Source organism: Heptranchias perlo, chromosome 18, assembly GCF_035084215.1.
Source record: "Heptranchias perlo isolate sHepPer1 chromosome 18, sHepPer1.hap1, whole genome shotgun sequence".
Taxonomy (NCBI): domain Eukaryota; kingdom Metazoa; phylum Chordata; class Chondrichthyes; order Hexanchiformes; family Hexanchidae; genus Heptranchias; species Heptranchias perlo.
The window spans coordinates 19,290,217-19,306,636 of record NC_090342.1 but is presented as its reverse complement, the minus strand read 5'-3'; the positions used below and the strand labels follow the sequence as shown (position 1 = coordinate 19,306,636).

The window sequence follows — 16,420 nt, the reverse complement described above, 5'->3', positions numbered from 1 at the left end:
TTTTACTTTCTCTTCACCCGAGATGGATGCTCCACTTTGGTCTCCATTAAATGATTGGGAATCATTTAGACACATGATCATCAGGAATAGCCTAGTTTGACCGACAAAGGATTAGAGTTCCTAGCTGGGCCTCAATCATCTGAATCCAGCAATCTATGCTGCCTTATAATACATGCTTTACACCAATTTATAAGTATGCATTACAATGGCAATTATTCTATACAAATTATACAAAAAAAACCCATGAATACTTTAATATGGTGACTACTGTAAATGTTTAAAATGTTACCTTATCCTCTAATGCAGCCATTCGCTCTTTTAGATGTAGCTGAAGTCGCTCATTAGACTCTGTCAGCAATCTGTCCACTGTGTCTGATAGTCTCTTATTGTGCTCTTCATTCATTTTCTCTCTTTGGCGGGCCTATAACATTTGAAATAAAAAAGCAACTTTGCAAAACATTTAAATTTATACTGAAGATGAACAAAAATTACAGTTTGTCATTCACTTGCCAAACCCAAGAAAACAGCAATTTACTTCTTCAAATCGGGTTCAGCTAATACATATTCAGAGCTGTGGGCTGTGGACAGATCTTCCTTTTGTTATTTTTTTTAACATTCTATATTTTGTTACAATTTTGCTGAACTATATTTACTATAGATTTACTAGAATGATTCCAGGGATGAGGGACTTTAGTTACGTGGATAGACTAGAGAAGCTGGGGTTATTCTCCTTGGAACAGAGAAGGTTCAGAGGAGATTTGATAGAGCTATTCAAAATCATGAAGGGTCTAGACAGAGTAGATAGAGAGAAACTGTTCCCACTGGCGGGAGGGTCAAGAACCAGAGGACATAGATTTAAGGTAATTGGCAAAAGAACCAAAGCTAACATAAGGAAAAACTTTTTTACACAGCGAGTGGTTAGGATCTGGAATGTACTGGCAGATTCAATCATGGCTTCAAAAGGGAACTGGATAAGTGCTTGAAAGCAAAAAAAATTGCAGGGCTATGGGGATAGGGCGGGGGAGTGGGACTAGCTGGATTGCTCTTGCATAGAGCCGGAACGGACTCGATGGGCCAAACGGCCTCCTTCGTGCTGTAACCTCTTTGATCCTAAGATTCTATTTTCTTTCAGTACTGTGTTGTATTTCTCAAACCATTTTTCACTTGCCATTTATTTTGGATCCATGTTTTCCCTTTAATTTGTTTCCTTTCATATTTCATCTTTGTCTTTTTGGCTCAACTTATTTGAAGGCACCATCTTGTGACTAATCTGCCAGTGATGCATTTTACAGTTTTGCATCTAAATGTTCCAGTTTTGCAATGCAATCATGTAATGATGCAAATAAGCTAATTCACTCTGGGTTGAGTATTATGACTGAACTGGTATTGAGCCTATTGTATTTGTCAATGTACTAAGTGTTGATGGCAGTACATCAGTACACCGTAAGCTTCCTCGTCTGCTGTGAATCCAAAATATTGGGCCTGGAAAGAAGTAACAGTCCTCCTAATTTTGAACATAATATTTCATGAAAAGAATAATCAGAGTCAGTTGTGTGTTTTGAGCACCAATTTCTAATACTAACAGTGAGTCACAGGAAAGAATATTCATATAAACTAGATTATGTTACGACACATCACTGACTGGATAATGGTGTAAGAGTTGCTTTTCCTTAAAGACAAAGCAATATAAAAAGTAAAGGGTAATTATAACTTTTAGCATCGGGCAGAAAACTGGTGGTAGTGGTTCAACTGCCCGCTATGCATCCTGCCTGATTTTACTTTCCACGTAAATGGAAAGGAAAATCGGACAGGGTGTATAATGGGAGGCCGTTCCGGTATTGCCAGTTTCCCGCCTCGTGGGGAAATTTAAAATCTACCCCTAAATATCAGACAATAAAACTTCAGCCAGGATAAGGGAACATTTTACATTGAATAAAATAAAAAATTTTACTTAACCTGTTTTAGTAATTCTGGCCCTGATTTTCATGTGGAGCTTATACTGGGTGGACCAATTGCATTGCCTGCCCAATGACAACATTGGAAGGCCCGAATCATTTCCATGGTCAGGCCTCATTTGAAGGAACGTGGTGACTTGCTAGCATGAATCACACTGTTTAAGGTAGCTTCCCAGCTGGGAGGGGAGGCAACCCCATGTGACAGATGCTGATCATGGACCTACAGCAGCATCTTAATGGGGAGGGCTGTAAAGATCGAGGGAGTCAATGATGCAGCTTATTTCAGCAATGGAAAATTTAAAAAACACGCCCAAGAGCAAGGACTTCAAGTTAAGGAAGCCTTAGAGCTCAAAATAAAAGAATTAAGGAAAAATAAGTACAAGACCTGTTTCCAGCTTTCCCTAATTGATTCCTTTAAGTAGCACTCAAATTACAAAGAATATACAGCGCAGTAACAGGCCATTCGGCCCAATAGGTCCATGCCTGTGTTTATGCTCCATGTGAGCCTCCTCCCACCCTTCTTCATCTAATCTTATCAACATATCCTTCTATTCCCTTCTCCCTAAATGTATTTATCTAGCTTCCCCTTAAATGCAATTATGCTAGTCGCTTCAGCTACTCCTTGTGGTAGCGAGTTCCACATTCCAACCACTCTCTGGGTGAAGAAGTTTCTCCTCAATTCCCTATTGGATTTATTAGTGACCATCTTATATTAATGGCCCCTGGTTCTGGTCTCCCCCGCAAGTGAAAACATCTTCTCTACGTCTAGCCTGTCACACCCTTTCATAATCTTAAAGACCTCTATCAGGTCACTCCTCAGTCTTCTCTTTTCCAGAGAAAAGAGCCTCAGCCTATTCAATCTTTCAATCTAGGTATAACCTCTCATCTCTGGTATCATTCTGGTAAATCTTTTTTGCACCTTCTCCAGTACCTCTATATCCTTTTTATAGTGTGGAGGCCAAACCTGTTCGCAGTACTCCAAGTGTGGTCTAACCAAGGTTCTCTAAGATTAGCATAACTTCTCTGCTTTTCAATTCTGTCCCTCTAGAAATAAACCCCAGTGCTTCATTTGCTTTTTTTTTAATGGTCTTATTTTTAGCCTGCATCTCTACTTTGTGATTTGTGTATCTGCACCCCGAAATCCTTCTGCTCTTCTACCCTGTTTAGACAATTATTTTCCAAGGAGTATGTGGCCTCCTTATTATTCCTATCAATATGTACCACCTCACACTTGTCTATACTGAAATTCGTTTGTCAATTACATGCCCATTCTGCAAGTTCATTAATATCTTCCTGTGGTTTGTCACAGTTCTCCTCAGTATTAACTATACCACCCAATTCGGTGTCGTCCTCAAATTTTGAAATTGTACTTCCGATTCCAGAGTCCAAATCGTTTATGTATATGGTGAACAACAATGGTCCCAGCACCAATCTATGTGGAACACCACTTCCCACCTTTTGCCAGTCTGAGTAACTACCTTTGACCCTTACACTCTGTTTTCTGTTTTGTAGTCAGCTTGTTATCCATTCTGCTACTTATCCCTTGATTCCACATGCTCTGATCTTAGTCATGAGTCTACTGTGTGGTACCTCATCAAAGGCCTTTTGAAAATCCAAATATATTACATCTATTGCATTGCCCTTGTCTATACTTTCTGTTACTTCTTCAAAGAATTCAATAAGGTTGGTCAAGCATGACCTTCCCTTTTGAAATCCTTGCTGACTATTCTTTATTATAATTTCAGTTTCTAGATGTTTCTTTATTACATCTTTGAGTATGGATTCCATTATCTTTCCTACCTCCGACGTTAAGCTAATTGGTCTATAGTTCCTTGGATTTGTTCTATCTCCCTTTTTAAATATAAGATTCACATTAGCTGTCTGCCAGTCCTCTGGCACTATTTCCTTTTCTAATGATTTTTTATATATATGTGATGGTGTCTCTGCTATCTCTTCCCTAACTTCTTTTAGTATGCCTGGATATAATCCACCCGGACCTGGTGTTTTATCCTCTCTAAGTTTGATTAGTTTATCAATTCTCTCCCCTTTCAATCTTAAATGTCTTTACATCTTTTTTGAGTTCTTCTTCTAATGTCATGCCCATTATATTAGTCTCCCTGGTAAATACTGAAGCAAAGTAATTATTTAATATTTCTGCCATTTCGCTGTCGTTGCCTGTGAGTTTATCGTGCATATCCCTTAGCGGCCTTAACCCTATAGTGAATTTTCTTTTGCTATTTATGTGTCTGTAGAATGTCTACTGCCATTACGTTATCCCTAATTAGTACAGCTACTCCACCCCCCTTCTTCCTTCCCTATCCTTTCTGATTAAGTTATAATCTGCAATATTTAGTTGCCAGTCCCGTTCTTTATGTAGCCAATTCATACCCTATATCATTCATGGTTTGTGGGCAGGTTTAAGAAGCAGCGGTGGTGGTGCTGACTCGCTCAAAAATGGCATTGGGGGTTCTAAAACTGCTATAAAACCCTAATTTAGATATATGCATTAGGCTTCCGTTTGTTTACGGAAAGAGCGTTGCTGCAAAAATTGAGGCCTACTCAAAAATCATAATGGGCAAGTCCCGGGCAGTATAGCCACTTTTTTTTTTCTTCCGATTTTCATCCCACTACTGCCCCACTCACACTGAAAAATGGGATGGAAGGGAGATGAAAATCATCCCATCTGTAACCACAACAGTAGGAGAGGACACGTAAGGGTTGGTTTTCCTGACCCTTGTGTTCGGGAAGCTGAGCATCCAGAAGCATTTCACCAGTCTGTCTTTGTCCTCCTGAAGTCTGCTACTTTCCTCCTCACTGTTTACTACATTTCCGAGTTTCGTGTCATCTGCAAACTTTGAAATTATGCCCTGTATACTCAAGTCCAGGTTATTAATATATATTAAAAAGAGCAGTGGTCCTAATACCAACCCCTGGGGGCACCACTGTATACTTCCCTCCAGTTTGAAAAACAACCATTCACCACTACTCTCTACTTTCTGTCCCTTAGCCATTCGTATCCATGCTGCCACTGTCGCTTTAATCCCATGGGCTTCAATGTTGCTAACAATTCTATTATGTGGTACTTTATCAAACACCTTTTGAAAGTCCTTCTATACAACATCAGCTGCACTACCCTCACCAACCCTCTTTGTTATTTCATCAAAGAACTGGATCAAGTCAGTCGAACACAATTTGCCTTTAACATATCCATGCTGGCTCTCATTGATTATCCCATGTTTTTCCAAATGACAATTAATTTGTCCTGGATTATTGTCTCTAAAAGTTTCCCCACCACTGAGGTTAGGTTAATTGGCCTGTAGTTACCTGGTTTATCCCTCTCCCTTTTTTGAACAGGGGTGTAACATTTGCAATCCTCCAGTCCTCTAGCACTACTCCCATATCTAAGAAGGATTGGAAGATTGTGGCCGGCGCCTCCGTTATTTTCACCCTTACTTCCTTCAGCAACCTAGGATGCATTCCATCCGGGCCGGGTGACTTTTCTACTTTGAGTGCTGCTAACTATTTAAGTACCTCTTCTTTATCTATCTATTTTTATCCTATCCAATTTCTCTACTACCTCCTTTACTGTGACATTGGCAGCATCCTCTTCTTTTGTGAAGACAGATACAAAATACTCAATTTAGTACCTCAGCCATGCCTTCTGCCTATACAAGAAGATTTCCTTTTTGGTTCCTAATTGGCCCCACCCTTCCTTTGACTATCCTTTTATCTGTTTATAAATTTGACAAGTGAAACTTTGTGGTTTAAAACTTTTATATTACATCCTAAAATGTTTGGAACAATTTATTTATGTGTTTCTGAAAGAGAATTTCTGACACACATTGCCCATTTGTTCCAGAGGGTGAGCGGCCTAACCAGTGGTCCTTTAAGTGATCACTGGAGGTCACTCCAAAAATGGCCTGGAACATTTTTGAGGGGAATGTTTGTGGGGCCAGGAGGAGCAAGAATGCTCTTCCTGACACCACAAAAATACTGTGGTCTTCTGTTAGCCACTGGGTAAGTAAACCCTTTGGTGGTTCTTTTCTCGCTTTACTGCTGACTTATGATTCGGCTTGCTCATGTAGCAGCCAGAATTTTGGTCTGGTTTGACGAATGGCTCGCTAGTGCTCACTGAGTGCTGGGCAGCTCATCGACTATATTGTAATGAGGCCTGAACCTGAAAATAATTCAGTTCTCCCGCTGAATCTATCGGGCGCATTTGGGATAAAATTTGAAAATGACCACCCCCCCCCACTGCCTGGCTCTCTGCCGTGGAAGGCTAAACATCCATTTTCTTAGCATAAAGTGGAAGTGCCTTCCTCCTTCACAACACATGTACAGACCTATTTATTTACACAGTTGAGGTACATGAGGGGAACAAACTTATTTAATTATCTACCTATGATGAATGCAGAGAACACTATCACCTGAAATTTTTGTGGGGTTTCTCTGGCAGGAGGTCAATGGAAGTCCCGGATAAATGGCATAAATACACTCTTTTTCTGGGATTTGTGTTAATCTTCTACTGAGATTACAGCATCGATAATGTAGCTTACCTGATGGGGAGTGCCCGTGTAAATTCAGGGCCTATTTATTTTCCAGAAACCAAGCGGCAAATACTTACTTCCCTGACTTTGAGCATACCTCTCTCAAACTTCTTTCCAAATCCTTTCATTGCCAATCTGCATCTTTCCCCTTCATCACACCCTCCTTACAATAGATTTATCTCCTACCCGCCATGATCAACAAGAGCAAAGCCATGGGAGATCTGCTAGATTTCATAAAAAAGCTGCAATGATATTTCCTTTGCTTCCAAGTAGATGCAAGCATGGGAGTTCTACTGCTGAAGCATCTCAAGTTTCAGTGTTACACAAGGGTCCAACATCACTAATTTAATTGGAAATACAATATAGTCAGCGAGGTTCCCAAGATTTGAGGGGCAAACAGAATAACAATTGAAATAACTAATATGGCATGATATTGGATTCAGTCCTGAATATCAGATTCTCAATATGACTTACCCTCTGAAGTTCCTGGTTTTTTTCTTCAAGCTGAGTCTCTAAGTGCCTCAAGCGTTCTTCTATGCTGCCATGTCTCTCTTCAGCCTACAATACAAATTGAAAAAGCTGAACAGAACTCACTTTTATTTCACTAAGTTGTGTTTTTTTTAAAACAAGAAAAAACAAGCCAAGCTCAAGCCTAATCTGTCTGTGGACTCAAGTGTTCAGAATTAAGCAGGCAGCTAGACAGCATTGCTTAACATTTGTGGACTGGTAAAGCCAGTAACACCCAAGCATCAGCAATACTTTATTATAGATTTCAAAAATATTTTCATGAGTGATGACTTCAGCCAAATGTAACAACATGCTGGATTTTCATGGTTAAACCACAATCCTGCTATTTTAACAAATAAAGCTCCTCAAGCACAAAACTGCACAATGATAAATTGTGAAAAAAAAATACCAGAATCTAATTATCAACCAGCAGGACTACCTTCCTAAGCATGGTGATCATTTCTTGCAGTTTTGCTTCCAAAACATAGGGATAATCATCAGATGATGTAGAAGAGGTTGGGTCAGACTGACAAGTCAAGGAAAAGAAGAGGGACAAATCGAAAAATCAGAACTAAAGACACAAAAGCTGAACAAAATACAGCACATAATGTTTGAAACAAAAAGAATGACTAAAGGCCAAACATTAGCTGCACAAAACCAATAGTACTCTCAATGGCACAGCTGTTATATTAAAATGGTTTGGTACAATCAACAATAACTTGCATTTATATAGCGCCTTTAACGTATTAAAACATCCCAATCATGTATATAACCAATTTACAGGCTGCTTACTGAAGCAAATGTAAAAATATTGCTGCAGCTATGTTTTTTGTTCCTATTATTGATATTTCTCCATGAAAGTTTGAAAAGTAAGCAGGAGTTTCATACAAGTTTATGGGGGGGAAAACAATCTGACCTCCTCTGTGAATAAGAGCTTATTATATACATTGGATGAAGAATATTGCTGTAATGAACTGCAAATTATTTATTGATGGTTAATATTCTTCTACAAATGTTATCACACATCAAGGATTGCTTGGATAGTTGGCATCCAGACTAACAGCTACTGCTGGACCAAAAATAGACTAAAATGCCCATACAAAACTGAAATAATGTACATTATAGAACATAAAAGAATCCACAATTGACTTCAGGGATCTACTTCAGTTGAGAGCGTACATAAACTGCTTGATATTTACTCATGCAGTTTGTAATGGTGTTTCAACTCTTGATTAGATTACTGTCCTGATCATTTCCACTTCCACTTATATAGTGCCTTTCATAACCTCAGGATGTCACTAAGCGCTTTACAGTCAATGAATTACTTTTGAAGTATAGTCACTGCTATAATGTAGGAAGCGCGGCAGCTAATTTGTGAACAGCAAAGTTCTACAAACAGCAATGAGATAAATGACTAGCTATCTGTTTCAGATGTTGGTTAAGGGATAAATTTGGGCCAAGACACCGGGAGAACACTCTGCTCTTCTTTGCCATGGGATCTTTTATGTTCACCTGAGAGAGCAGACGGGGCCTTGGTATAACATCTCATTCAAATGACAGCACTTCTGACAGTGCAGCACTCCATCAGTACTGCACAGAAGTGCCAGCCTGGATTATGTGCTCAAGTCTCTGGAGTGGTGTTTGAATCCACGACCTTCTGACTCAGAGGCAAGATTACTACCACTGAACCAATGCTGAAACCATGGCCTAGAAATTTGTCAGTGCATCACCTGAAAGTGGGCTATTTCCTTCACCACATTGCCAGACATTTGTTTTATTTTAGAAAGAACTTGCATTTATGTAGCATCTTTCACATCCTCAAAAAATCCGAAAACACTTTCCAGCCAATTACATAATTTTGCAATTTGCGCATTGCAAGGTCCCACAAATGACATTGAGATAAATGACCAGTTAATTTGTCTTTCATAGCAATAGTTGATAAATAAACATTGGGCAGGATACCAGGATAAATCCCAAGTTCATCTTCATATGCTACCATGGAATCTTTTATATCCACCGGATTAGGCAAGCAGGACCTCAGTTTAATGTCTCACCTCTAACAATGTAGTACATCTCAGTACTGCATTGAAGTGACAGAGTAAATTATGTGCTCAAGTACATAAGGATGAAGCTTGAATGCAAGAATGCTAGCACTGGGACAAGCTGATACTTATACCAGAAATTTCCTCACAGCTTCTCTCACTTTACATGCTTAAATGGGGTTTCTGCTGAAGTTGCGGTGGCAGAGGGGAAGGAGCCACAAGGGGATTCCTGGCGTTCATTTGTTTGTTTGAGTTTTGATATTGTTATTCATATCATCCATTACGACAACCAATTTACCTCTTACTGCCAACAGCCATTGTCATTATAGGTACACAGGGGTAGAAATTGGACCCTTTTGCACCCATTTTACAGGCGTAAAATTAGCACAACGAGGGCCAATATCGGAAACTAACATCCTGTACCCCAAAGATACCTGAAAGACATCCGCCCCACAATTGGGTGAGGACTATTTTTCAGGCATACCTAGCAGCAATCTTAAAAAAGGCGTTAGGACCCCCATCTACATAAGGAGCCTGGTTTAGGACCCCTTCGGAAAATTGGTGTAACAAGGAGTGGAGCAGGCACCAGGACTGTTTCTTAAAGGATGCAGCTCACAATAAAAGGGAGATTATGGTAGAGGCAGAAATGTGGGCTAATTGCTCACAATTGCATAGTGGAGACATGTGAGCAACATCACTCCTTTAATTGCTGTAGAGTTGGAGATCCTGCAGGAGGGGCACTAAAGGAAGAGCGAGTTGCACGGAGGGTTAATGCAATCACTCGGGTCCCTTGCATCTCGTTGCAAATAAGGAAGAAATTTGCTGGTATTAGAAGGGAGATGAAGATGATTGTGCTCCTTAATTTTGTGCGCATTTCTTGTGGGGCATATCAAGCGTGATACAAACCTAAATTGGGAACTCCAGCATTCTCTGGAAAGTAACATTTCAACCATTGCGTACAACTATTTCACTTTTGCATACACTCTTTCATTGTGCCAAAGCTAGATGGTACCATTTTCTTGCAGGTGGAGGTGGCAGTTAATCAACAGCAAACAGAGGCTCAGGTTTCCAGTCCGAGGTGCTAGGAACATAGGAACAGAAGTAGGCCATTCAGCCCCTCGTGCCTGCTCCGCCATTTGATAAGATCATGGCTGATCTGTGATCTAACTCCATATACCTGCCTTTGGCCCATATCCCTTAATACCTTTGGTTGCCAAAAAGCTATCTATCTCAGATTTAAATTTAGCAATTGAGCTAGTATCAATTGCCGTTTGCGGAAGAGAGTTCCAAACTTCTACCACCCTTTGTGTGTAGAAATGTTTTCTAATCTCACTTCTGAAAGGTCTGGCTCTAATTTTTAGACTGTGCCCCCTACTACTAGAATCCCCAACCAGCAGAAATAGTTTCTCCCTATCCACTCTATCTGTTCCCCTTAATATCTTAAACTTCGATCAGATCACCCCTTAACCTTCTTGAAGTCCGGGTATCATTCTAGTAAACCTACGCTGCACTCCCTCCAAGGCCAATATGTCCTTCCGACGGTGCGGTGCCCAGAACTGCTCACAGTACTCCAGGTGCGGTCTAACCAGGGTTTTGTATAGCTGCAGCATAACTTCTGCCCCCTTGTACTCTCGTCCTCTAGATATAAAGGCCAGCATTCCATTAGCCTTATTGATTATTTTCTGCACCTTTTCATGACACTTCAATGATCTATGTACCTGAACCCCTAAGTCCCTTTGGACATCCACTGTTTTTAACATTTTACCATTTAGAAAGTACCCTGTTCTATCCTTTTTTGATCCAAAGTGGATGACCTCACATTTGCCAACATTGAATTCCATTTGCCACAGTTTTGCCCATTCACCAAATCTATCAATATCCCTTTGTAATTTTACGTTTTCATCTACACTGCTTACAATGCCAACAATCTGCGTCATCGGCAAACTTAGATATGGGACTTTCTATGCCTTCATCTAAGTCGTTAATAAATATTGTGAATAATTGAGGCCCAAGACAGATCCCTGCGGGACTCCACTAGTCACATCCTGCCAATGTGAGTACCTACCCATTATCCCTACTGTCTGTCGCCTTTTGCTCAGCCAACTTCCTAACTAAGTCCGTACTTTTCCCTCGATTCCATGGGCTTATATCTTAGCTAACAGTCTCTTATGTGGGACTTTATCAAATGCCTTCACGAAGTCCATATAAATAACATCCATTGACATTCCCCTGTCCACTACTTCAGTCACCTCTTCAAAAAATTCAATCAGGTTTGTCAGGCACGACCTACCTTTCACAAATCCACGCTGGCTCTCTCTGATTAACTGAAAATTCTCGGTGTTCAGTCACCCTATCCTTAATTATAGACTCCAGCATTTTCCCCACAACAGATGTTAGGCTAACTGGTCCATAATTCCCCGGTTTCCCTCTCTCTTTCTCTCTCTCTCTCTCCTTTCTTAAAAGCGCTGTTAGAAGCTGCTGTTAGAAGGTTTCTTCAAGTGTCAGACTTGACTCCGTGGTTGCATTCTCGCATCTTAGTCAGAAGGTTGTAGGTTCAAGCCCCACTCGAGAGACTTGAGCACATAATGTAGGCTGACACTTTAGTGCAATAAGGAGGGAGTGCTCTACTGTTGGAGGTGTCATCTTTCCGATGAGACATTGATCCGAGGGCCCATCAGCTCTCATGTAAAAGATCTCATTGCACTATTTGAAGGGGAGCAGGGGAATTCTCCCCAGTGTCCTGGCCAATATTTTCCGTCAACCAATATCACTAAAAAAAGGAGTATGTTCTCTGGTCATGTCTCTCATTGTTGTTTGTGAACCTTGCTGTGCACAAATTGGCTGCTGTGTTTCCCTACATCACAACAGTGACTACACTTCAAAAGTACTTCATTGGCTGTAAAGTACATTGGGATGTTCTGAGCTTGTGAAAGGAGCTATAAAAAGCACGCTCTTTCCTTTCAGTTGGGTCAACTGCCACAGATACAATAGTTAGCCCTAGTCTCCTTTAAAAAAAAAAAAATCCTGTCAATGTAATGAAAATATCATGGCAATTATTGGCATGCATAATAATGTTTCTATGGTTAGATGCCTCTAACAGTGAATGTAACCCCTTGCTGTTCATGTAGACTCTGGGGTTAATATGAAGAGCATTGATGTCCACAGGGGAGTGAATTTTATTCCTGAGCTGGCTTGAGGCAGGGGTTGTGGGGTGGGGGCACGGAGTGAGTGCAAAATGCACTTGGTGTCATAAATTTCAGTCCCAGGCCTCATTTACATGCCACCAATCATCTGCCCGCCCGAAAAGGCCGGCATTAAGGGAAAGCTCACCACCATGCAGGCAAGTTGTGTGATGGGGTGTGCAGCAGGCTCTTGCTGGTAGTACGGCGGAGAGCCCAGGATAGCAGAGGCCTAGACTTTCCTTGTGGGGCTTGGAGGAGTATTCATGCTCCTTCTGGCCTCACTAAGAAAAGTACTTTACTTACCTTGGAGGGCCTCCACTGCCTTCAGGGCACCCTACTCAGGTTGAGATTAAAATGCCATTGGGGTCCTATTAACATTATAGGACCTTAATTAGCATTTATGTATGAGGATCCTACCGGAGTCATTCAGGCGCCTCATGAACCGCCAAAACCACTGGCATTGAAATCGGAAATTGGTGGGAGCCGCTCCATTATAACTGTTCATTCACTCCATTCACTGCGAGCGAAGAGAGTTAAAATTTTCCCATGGATGCCATCTGGAATGCCTTACATTCAAGGGAGTTCTGCCTCCTGCACCCTGTCCAGATGATGGAAAGTGTTGTCACTTGGAAGCAACATTCGTTACTCGCTTATTAAATGTATGAACTTCAGACTGCCTGATGTGGAAGATGATTTCTTGGGTGGCTTGGAAGGATCCAGTATCATGAAAGCTTCAGGATCTGGTAACCTTACTTCTACGAGAAGACCATTCCTGTTCCAGATGTTGTCTGTAAGTCATTCTGCAGCAGATGGCAGAACTCGGTAGCAGCCTGTCTTGTGAAGCAGAATCAGTGAAGACTAATCTCTTCTGGCAAAAGAACCAAAGGTGACATGAGGAAAAACTTTTTTACACAGTGAATGGTTAGGATCTGGAATGCACTGCCCGAGGGGGTGGTGGAGGCAGATTCAATCATGGCCTTCAAAAGGGAACTGGATAAGTACTTGAAAGGAAAAAATTGCAGGGCCAAGGGGATAGGGGGAGTGGGACTAGCTAGATTGCTCTTGCATAGAGCTGGCGTGTTCTCGATAGGCCGAATGGCCTCCTTCCGTGCTGTAATCTTTCTATGATTCTACGTGCGAAGAGATCAATAAACGTAGGTCCTTGGGTGATAATCAGTGGGGAAAAAACACATCAGGTACTGTACCTGAATTTGTTGGCCCTTCGTGAACTGCTTTTCATCAGCTAAATCATGCAATGTGTTTGGAACCTCAAAGGAATATCCAACCTCATCACTTTGTCTGGTGTAAGAACATAAGAATAGGAGCAGGAGTAGACCATATGGCTCCTCGAGCCTGCTCTGCCATTCAATAAGATCATTGTTGCTCTTCTACCTCAACTCCACTTTCCCGCCCTATGCCCATAATTTAAATGCCAGCATAAAGAAAACTTTGCCAGGAAAAGAAAACAAAACTACACGAACAGTAAAACTACTCAGAAAAAAACAATTAACACATGGAGCAAAGTGTAATTTAAAATACACTCTTTTTTTACCAGCAACTGAAATTGTCAATTCTTTTTAAGAAGCCTTTAAAAATCCCAATTTTATGGCCTGTACCAGCCACTAGTGAGGCCTCTTGACTCCAGTTGGGCTTTGTAAAATCTGCTCTTAGGAAAACTTCCCACATGGAGTCTTATGTTCACTATTATGTAAAATCATTAAAATGTTCTGAAAGAACGTACTTATTATTTTACTGGAAATAGTGATCAGAAGAAATCTCCTTGCAATATTCACAGATAACTAACAAATAGCAATCAGAGGAACTCTTCCTCACATAAATCTATTATCATTCTATGCACCTGTGAAAAAATACCAATTTACATATTTTATACGTCTGCAGAGTGAAATTTACAGGGATGAATTTCCACGAGGATACTCCCATTCATCTACCGTAACTTTGGCGGAAGAGCTGCAGACACCCCATAAAAACTGCATAAATACTGTTTATGCCATTTTCCCAGGGTTTCTGCGATTCTTCTGCCAAAGTTACAGCTAATGAGCAGAACACCTGAGGAAATTCACACCCTCTGTTTTCTTTGTGTTTGAGCTACTAGCAAATGTGAAGCTATACATGCTTTTAACAAGGACTGTGGTCACAGAGTAGACCAATGATATAGACAACATGTCAGTCCATAACATATGCATTCCATACAGGTATTCTCAGAGAATGAAGAAAATACATCAATAATTTGGTCCATATTAACCCCCACCCCCCCTTAGTCCTGCATGAGGGGAAAAATAAACCTCAGTGTACATGTAATTTCCATTTCTAAATATAATGGCTGCAAAAATCCTCAGGAAGCGATACTTGTGCCCGATAGTGCCCTCCAGCATTTACCCCACAGGAATTGATGAGGTCAGTGGAGGGCACCTAATTTGTATGGAATAGGTGAGCGCAAGGGTCAATATGCACGCATCTCTGGCCCACCTGCCAAATGCAGCTGAAAAATCTGATGCTTGTCTGCCACTCATGGGGAGGGGTTGCTCAGGTGCTCCTCCAGACCCCAGCCATGCTCTGTAAGGGGGCCTAACAGAATTTAAAAAAAAATATGCAGCTTTCTTTGGCTATCCTGATTGACCCCCACCTCCCCACTTCCCCCCCACCCTAGTGGGGGGCCTCTTCCACCTATCTGGAGGCGGTACATCTCATCTCATTCGGTCTACCGACCTTCAGTGCAATTCAGAGTTCCAAATTAGCAAGGGAAGAGGGAACTCTCAGCATAGGGAGCCTCCACTCCTAGCTCCGCCCCTGACAACATTTACCTTTGCCCCTTACAAGGCATGAAGGAAAATCTTGGAAATGATGGATACTGGCGGAACCAGTTCCTTGTCATTTTTCAGTCAGTTCCAGCGGTCTCTCACTGGAACCCCTACAAATTTTCAGACCACTTAAAGGATAAAACTCTGAACTTATTTTTGAAAAGCTAACTATCGATCTAAATGAGTGAGCAAAACTATGGCAGATGGATTTCAACGTAGGGAAGTGTATTCTATTGTGGACCAAAAAAGGATAGATCCGAGTTTTTTTTAAATGGTGAAAAGCTAGGAATAGTGCATACAAAGAGATTTAGGGGTCCATGTACACAGATCACTAAAATGTAGTAGTTAGGTACAAAAAAAAAATCAAAAAGGCTAATGGAATGTTAGGCTTTATAACTAGAGGGCTAGGATATAAAGGGGAGGATGTTTTGCTACAGCTACACATAGCCTCGTTAGACCACATCTGGACTAGTGAGTACAGTTCTGGGCCTTTAAAGGATACATTGGCCTTAGAAGGAGTGCAATGTAGATTCACCAGAATGTTACCAGGGCTCCTAGGGTTAGATTATGAGAGATTACATAAACTAGGCTTGTATTCCCTGAAATATAGAAGGTTAAGGGGTGATTTGATTGAGGTTTTTAGAATTTTGAAAGGAATGGATTGAGTAGATAGAGAGAAACTTTTTCCGCTGGTGGGGGAGTCGAGGACAAAGGGACATATCCTTAAAATCAGAGCCAGGCCATTCAGGAGAAAAGTTAGGTAACACTTCATACAAAGGGTGATAGAAATATGGAACACTCTCCCACAAAAAGCAGTAGATGCTAGCTCAATTAATAATTTTAAATCTGAGAGCGATAGATTTTTGCTAGCCAAGCGTATTAAGGGATATGGAGCCAAGGTGGGTGGGTGGATGGATGCAGATCAGCCATGATCTCATGGCATGGCAGAACAGGCTCGAGGGACTGATGGCTTGCTCCTGTTTCTATGATCCTTTATTCAGTCCTGAATGAGGCCCTGTCTGCCCCCTCAGGTGGACGTAAAAGATCTCATATTTGAAGAGCAGGGCACCTGCCCTGGGCAATATCTATCCCTCAACCAACATTACTAAAACAGATTATCTGGTCATTTATCTCATTGGTGTTTGTGGGACCTTGCTGTATGCAAATTGGCTAGCGCATTGTTCCTATATTACAATAGTAACTACATTTCAAAAGTACTTTGTTGGCTGCAAAGTTCTTTGGGATGTCCCGAGCTCATGAAAGGTGCTATATAAATTCAAGTTCTATCTTTCTTTAAAAGGAGCTCTCTTACTAAAAGAAATTATTAGTAGTAAAACTATTAATATAATAACTTTACTACCAACAATT

At 41.0% G+C, this 16,420-nt stretch overlaps 1 protein-coding gene across 1 annotated transcript in view; it reads right to left on the bottom strand.

The window, feature by feature from the left end:
• The window catches only part of ppfia2 (PTPRF interacting protein alpha 2), a 413,910-nt gene that overhangs the window by 145,849 nt on the left and 251,641 nt on the right, over positions 1–16,420 (bottom strand). The window contains exons 9-10 of the mRNA XM_067999463.1: positions 6,977–7,060; positions 290–421 (exon numbers count right to left, since the gene is read on the bottom strand). Of these exons, the coding sequence (XP_067855564.1) occupies positions 290–421; positions 6,977–7,060 (216 nt within the window). The remainder of the gene's footprint in view (positions 1–289; positions 422–6,976; positions 7,061–16,420) is intronic.